General features: G+C 34.3%; 1 protein-coding gene across 1 annotated transcript; it reads left to right on the top strand.

Moving 5' to 3' along the window:
- The first annotated feature begins 408 nt into the window (after positions 1-408).
- Positions 409-6,815, top strand: LOC107099154 (interleukin-1 beta-like). Its single transcript, XM_015397169.1, has 5 exons — positions 409-417; positions 702-885; positions 2,316-2,489; positions 4,851-4,993; positions 6,467-6,815. The coding sequence occupies exons 1-5, from the start codon at positions 409-411 to the stop codon at positions 6,680-6,682; spliced, it is 726 nt and encodes a 241-aa protein (XP_015252655.1). The 3' UTR covers positions 6,683-6,815.
- Positions 6,816-7,140: the final 325 nt, after the last annotated feature.

Below are 7,140 nucleotides of genomic sequence, written 5' to 3'. Positions count from 1 at the left end.
AAGGGCTGTCAAACAGTCATGTAGCACTGACGTAGCTGACCAGTTTAAGATAATGATCATTCCATAGATTTAATAGTGACTCTTAAGCTATACCGTCTCAGTGAAGGAGATGAAAACACAAGGAGAAACAAGCAAGCATGCAAATAGACTTGAGACTTGACTTGGACTTGCAAAAAATGACTTGTGAACATGTCTGGATCCCAGGCAAAGCTTGTTTATCGTTGTACCCAGTACTTACCTCCTCTTTCCCTTAAATTTTATGTTTTTTTTATCCAATGCAGCCATTTTCTGTAAAAGTCTACTTTGGTGATGGGAGGCATCCTGTTCTGATTTGCCTTGATGTGTCCTTTTGGGTTTTATAAATATAAGAAAAAGGCAAACTGTTTTAGGAAGTAATAGAAAATAATCATGCTCCTGGTATGTCACACTTTATTGCAGTTTTGGCTCAGACATAAAAGAAGAAAAGCAGGCAGAGTGACAGAAGTGTTTGATTTTTTTTTATCAAATATACTTTCAGGACAGGCGGTTTAATGAAAAAAACAAACGAAAAAAGTTAGTGCACCCCGTCCTGACATGTCCTGTAAACCACACCTGTGATAGAGAAAGTTGCACAAAGTGATATAAAATCAGAAATAACAACATAAAAGAGTGACAGACAGTAGAGTTGATGTGGTTTGTGTTTTTTTTTTTCTCTCTTGCAGAATATGCAGTGTGAAATCATTGAGCTTAGTAACAGTCTGGACCTGATGGTTACACGCAACAGGAAGACCATGAAGGGCGTCGCTAACCTGGTGCTCGCTCTCAACAAGCTGAGCAAGTTCAAGTTTGACAGAGACCTCAGCAATGCTCAGCTCTGCAACACTATCATGGACTGTGTGATGGAAGGTTGGTAGTAAAACACAACTGCACTGTTTGGTCATTCTAGTTGCTTTTTATGAGTTTATTTGAAAACTTTTTCAATAAATAATTACCAAAAATAAAGGTCCTGGTATTTCTGATGAAAAATTTGGCTTGGGTCCCTCTGCAGGCATATGGAGTGCATTTTGATCCATTATTTTTGCAAGCAAAGAGCACATTTTGTAAATAGATATTTTAAAAACATGCAATACCTGAACGGAACTTTTAAAACTAAAGATTTTGGAATATCTAAGCTATTTTCTCAGATTTCATTTTTCCAATTAGTCTTATTCAAATTTCTATTTTTCAGATTGAGATGATCAAATTGCATTCTACAGATCACATTTTTTTTTTTTTTTTTTATTTCTTGGGGTGGGCTTTTCTCGTGAGTAAGGAATAAAGCTGCTATTCTATTGGTCTGGATGGACGTTAGCTACATTTTTATTGGTCAGAGCGAGTATTTGTGTTGGCTTTAAGTGAAGAGAATATGATCTGTCAAAGCTATTTAGAAAATATTACAGTTCCTAAAAATGCTATATAAAAATATAGAAATTACATGTGAAAATAAAAAAAAATGGAAAAAAACATTTTGGATAAAAAATTATAAAAAGAAAAAAAGAAATTCTCAATTGCATGTCTTTTAAATTTTTTTTTTTTTTTACAAAGTATTTGCTTTGCTTCCAACAATAATGGAGTAAAGTTCACTCCATACCGGCTTTTTTTATAAACTGAATTTCAACAGAATGTTGTTATTTTGATTTCTTTCTGCAGAATTACATACCTCTGCATTAAATAAAGAATGTACTGTCAATTACCCCCCCTCCCTGATACAACGGAGTATTAGGGCCAGGCTAGAGAAGTCATAACATTACGAGAATGAAGTTATCATACCACAACCCGTTTTAGAAAGAAAGCTTCGACCTCCGACCAGCTCCGCCAATTAGCAACCTGAGTCCACTGTGACATTCTGCCCAGTTTGATGCTGCTGCTAAAAGGTTTCCTTATTTGTCAAACCAGAACCAAAGTATAACTTCACATGATGCTCCGCATTCCTCATTTTAGGGAAGACAGTGCTTCTTTTAGGAGCTTTTTCTCGTAATTTTACAACTTTATTCTCTTAATATTACAACTTAATTCTCATAATTTTATGACTTTATTCTCATAATTTTATGATTATTCTCGTTGTGATATCATTCTTATAATTTTACAACTTTATTCTTGTAATGTTATGACTTTATTCTCTAAATAGAAGAAAAAAACTCTCTAGCCTGGCCCTAATACTCTGTCCTACCCCGGAGTAGTTCTGTTTACAAAAAAAATTCTGATGTGTTGCCTTTAGAATTTCTGACCCAATAATAACTTCTTAACATCCTGCTTTTAAATGTGACTAATAGTTCTCCATCTCTTTCTCTCTACAGAAATAGTAGTTGAGAAAGGCAGCAGCTTCTGCACAGAAGAGAAAAACTTCAACTATTCCAGGCTTGTGAAACATGTAGAGCTAAGTGACCAATACAAGAAAGATCTCATTCAGAATTCAGAAGAGTTCAGGCTGCAGGCCATCACCCTGAAAGGCGGATACTGTGATCTTAAAGGTAAAAAAAAATACTTTTTATTGAATACTTCGATTTCAAACAACTTTTCTTTTAGCTTTAGAGGAAGTCCGACCAAAAGAGTCCAAAGCAGAACATTTGATATGGAAAAAAAAACAACTTTTTATTGAATACTTCGATTTCAAACAACTTTTCTTTTAGCTTTAGAGGAAGTCCGACCAAAAGAGTCCAAAGCAGAACATTTGATATGGAAAAAAAAACAACTTTTTATGGATAAAACAAACAACCCTCCTGCTAAGCACGGTGGTGGCAGTATTATTCTCTGGGGATTTCTATGTAGCAGGTGCTTTGTCCACACCATTTTTTAGAGAATGTGTCAAATAGAAATCAACTAACGAGCAGGAAAAAGACCCCAAATCATGAAGAAAACTTAACAAAGTTGTGGTGTGAAGGGCCGTCTGTGAATGTCCTTGACTTTAATAAAATTCAACATCTTTATTCAGCGCTAAAATTTGAAGCCTAGCAATGCAATACAAATGTTCTCAGCTTTAAATTAAATCAAATTCGGTTATTTTTATAGCACCAATTCATGAATTGTCATCCACTGGCTCTTTAAAAAACAATTCAATCAGATCGACTCAAAGTTTTTATATCTAAAAATAACCTGCTGATTGCATCGAGTCTTTGACTTTGCAGGATTTGCTGCTCCTTGATAACCATGTGGAGACAGTAGTAGTTGTAGTTTTGTATTGTGCCTTCAACTCTTTAGCAATCCATCACACTGAGCATGCATGCAGCAACAGTGGAGAGGAAAAACTAGTGTTAGCGGCCTTCTGCTGAGGCTGACTGGGGTTGGAGGAGACAGAAAAAGACTCATATCTTGGCTGAACTTTCTGGCTCTCTTTGTGTTCTCCAGTCTTTGGTTCCCATCCTACTGCCTTGATGTCTTGTCTCTCTTGTGTTCCTCTCACCTCATATTTCCATGTTGTCTATTTCTACAGTTATGTTTTATTTCCATTTCACACATTCTTCCCTGTCTCTATGTCCTTCTCTCTCCCCTTAGTTCTTATCTCTTCTTTCTTTCTCACCTCCCTTTCTGTCTCCGTGTTCGTTGTATTCAGTTTTACTCTCAAATAATTTTCAATAAAGTTCCTTAAACAAGTGCCAGCACAGCCTTATGGCAACAGTCTTAGTGGTGTGCTTATGAAAGCAAATCTAATGGGCTATAAACTAACTATATTAGCAAAACAGGACACAAATAACAAAAGGAACGTAAAAGCATTGATCTATAAATATTTTTATGTTTTTAAAGGTGGCAATAAACTAGCTCCACAGGAGGCTCTGTCTGGCGAAGAAAAAAATACACAGATGAGCTCTGAGTTAGTTTTCATGTCAAAGGGATGAAAGAAAATGCATACAGATACTTACAGTAAAAGCAGAGCCCACAGCTATCTCCAGGAGATAAACGGGACTAATCAGTGAAAAACAGGCTCAACTTATCTCTGATCAAAGGGTTTGATGTCAGCAGCCCAGCTGATATCTAACAACAGGATGATGTCACAGGCAAACAGAACCAGACCAGATGAAGCTGCTATGAAGAGCGAGAGCAGACAGAACATAATGTTACGGTTAAACTTACAAATACTGCAGAATAGGAGTAGAATGAAGGAAAATGAGGAAAAGTGGTCACTCTGTCCTCCGACAGTCTAAGCCTATAGTAGCATAAAGAAATAGAATTAACTCAGGATGACCTGAGCCACTCTAAATATTTTAATACTTTTCATTTCTGATTTTTTTTTTTTACCATTTTATTCCCTTTTTTCTAAAAGTACATGGAAAATTATCCATATGACTTATCCATAGAACCATGCTCTTTATTTTTTTAGTTGCAGAAATAATATCATCAAAATAACAGTGCCACAAACCATAAAACTCCTGAAAATACATATCATGATTTTTCTCCATAATTATATACAAATACAACGTTTTTAAAATGAAATTGAATCACAATCTTAAAATTATTTAAAGGGACATTTGTAATAATTTTATCTACACATTTAATGGTATATTTATGTAATTCTTGATTCTCTAAAATATACTATCTGCATATTTCATGGTACATTTGTGTATTTTATAATACATTTTGGCTCCTCATATACCTCAGAAATCATATCACAATGATTGTGAAAATCATATGGCTATCCCCCATTGACTGTTTCAACAAAGCACCCAAACCCCTACTTTGAGAACCCCTAATCTAAAATAAAAATGTACTTGTTATTAATTATTATTATATTTTCAATATGAAATATGGCAATTTGTTTGTTTTTTCCCCCACATTTTGTAAATACTAAAAGTGAAAGTGCCTGAACTAAACCTCTGTCTTTGTTTTCTTCTCCTCAGTGAATTTTGAAATGTCCTGCTACAGACCTGCAACCTGCTACCCCAACACGGGTTTTACGGTCCACCTATCAATCAGGTCTAACTCCAAGAAGTTGCATTTGTGTTGCTCTAAACCAGATGATAAAGTGTTGCTGTTTCTGAAGGTAAACACCAGATCCTAAACATCCACAGCTTTACTATAATCACAAAATTCCTTCTATGCAAAAATCATTTTTGTTTCCAACTTAATTTAAATGTTTGTTTTTTTATGTGGCTGCTTTTATTTGCTTAACATTTCTTTTTTCAATGATTTAGGGGATTTTTGACTAAAACCCAACAGGAACTCTTGACCCACATAAGAATTTCCCCTTATTGCTTATACCCACTTACACTTATATATTACATATTTTTGTGTAGGAGGTACTCTGGTGTTAAAACATCAGTTCCCTACCCCTAGTGGAGGCCCAGTGTAATTGCAGGCGGCCATGGTTGAAATTAATTGAATAAATGACCTAAATTTGCAAAGTTTTTTCAAAATATATTTGTTATATAAAATGAAATAAATGGTTAAACTGAAAGTAATATCAACATTGTGGAACATCCTATCTGCATTGATAGAGAATCTGTAGTTAGATAAAGAATAGGTTGATGGTGTGGAGGCTTTGGAGCTCATCACCAAAGATTAAACAACAAAAGACCCAAGGAAACATCCAGAAAGCTGGTCTGCAGTTATAGGAAGATTAGAGGGAAGAAAAATATTGTTTTAATAAATATTAGGTGTTTTATCATCTTTTAAAAATCTCCTATTTTCTTTTATAGAGTTAAATTTGTCCCATTATTGTTACACCAAAAAAAAAAGTAGAAAAAAAACAACAACCAAAAAACTTTTATAAATGGATATTAAAAATAAATAAAAACTCTAAAAGCAGTGTTAATCCAAAAAATATTTTGAGTAACTTTGCTGTTTTCCTCAGATTTTATTTTTTCTCATGTTTTTTTTTCTTTTTTTTTGTTGTTTCAGATTTTATATATTTTTGATTTTTAAGATTAAGTTTTATTAACAGCATACTTTACAAATTGCGTTTTAAAGATCATATTCTCTCCACTTAAGCCCTAATACGAGTGCTCGCTCTTCACTGCAATTCGTAAAATTCCATATTAAAAATAAATTTGCAAAAATAAAATTTGATTAAAAAAAAACAAATAATTTTAAAAAATTGAATCTTAGAAAACAGTTAAGATAATTTTCAAATATTTTCTCAATGAGAAAGCTTTTTTAGAGTTTCGCATTTCATGTTTTTTTTTTTCAAATTTCCATGTTGTCAACATGTCCCTTGGTATCAAAAATAATGGCACAAAATTCATTCCATACTTCTTTTCTCGAAGAAAAAAACAATGCTTTGTGAGGACAGCTTTATTCTAACTCTAAATCTGTCAAGTATGAAAAGTTTTGAGCGAAATTGTTACTACCAACAAAATACCTAAAAATCAGAGTGATTATTTTTGTCAGCCTGCTCATGTGATTTAGTTGAACATTATAACTAAACAATCACCATTAGGAGTGATTATAAATGTGTTATCTATTCTTAGTATTGTCTATAGAAACATTCTAATTTCTTTGCTTCTGTGTCTGTTAGGATTGCAGTGACAAGTGTTTGAGCCCAGATGAACAAATGCAGGACTCCCTTTTCAACAAGTCCATGGTGTGTAGAGATATGGCCACCTTCGAGTCAGTGAAGTACCCAGGCTGGTTCATCAGCACTGCCTTTGAAGAACGGGATGACTCGGTAGAGATGTGCCAGGCAGACACTGCCTTTCGTGTCACCTCCTTCAATTTTCGTTTTAAAGACTGATTTTGGATGAATGCTCAGTGGCTCAGTGTGTAGCACTGCCGCCTTGCAGCAAAAAGCTCTGGGTTTGATTACCAGCCCAGAGTTTGCATGTTCTCCCTGAGCGTGCATGGGTTCTTTCTGGGTACTCCGGCTTCCTCCCACAGTCTTAAAACATGACTGTTTGACAGGTTAATTGGCTTCTCTAAATTAAATGGATGGATGGATGATTTAGAATGAATCTGTACTTCACCACTAGATGGAGCAATATATTCCTTTTTACCTGTAGGTTGCAGTTTTTAGCAGCCAAAAAAAAAAAGTTAATGAAAAAAAAAAAAACTTTCCTTCTGGAAAAATGAGGAATACTTTTTTTTCTTTTTCGTTTTAGTATTCTCTTTTTCTTCTGGAAATCATGTAAAAGGATATTCCTTAAATCATTATTGTAATGGTCTTTTTGCCGGTAGTCTTACTTTTTGTAAATA

This window comes from Cyprinodon variegatus, unplaced genomic scaffold (genome assembly GCF_000732505.1).
Source record: "Cyprinodon variegatus isolate N-32 unplaced genomic scaffold, C_variegatus-1.0 Scaffold842, whole genome shotgun sequence".
NCBI classification, from domain to species: Eukaryota; Metazoa; Chordata; class Actinopteri; order Cyprinodontiformes; family Cyprinodontidae; genus Cyprinodon; species Cyprinodon variegatus.
The sequence above is the reverse complement of the archived record's forward strand: the minus strand, read 5'-3'. Positions and strand labels throughout refer to the sequence as shown.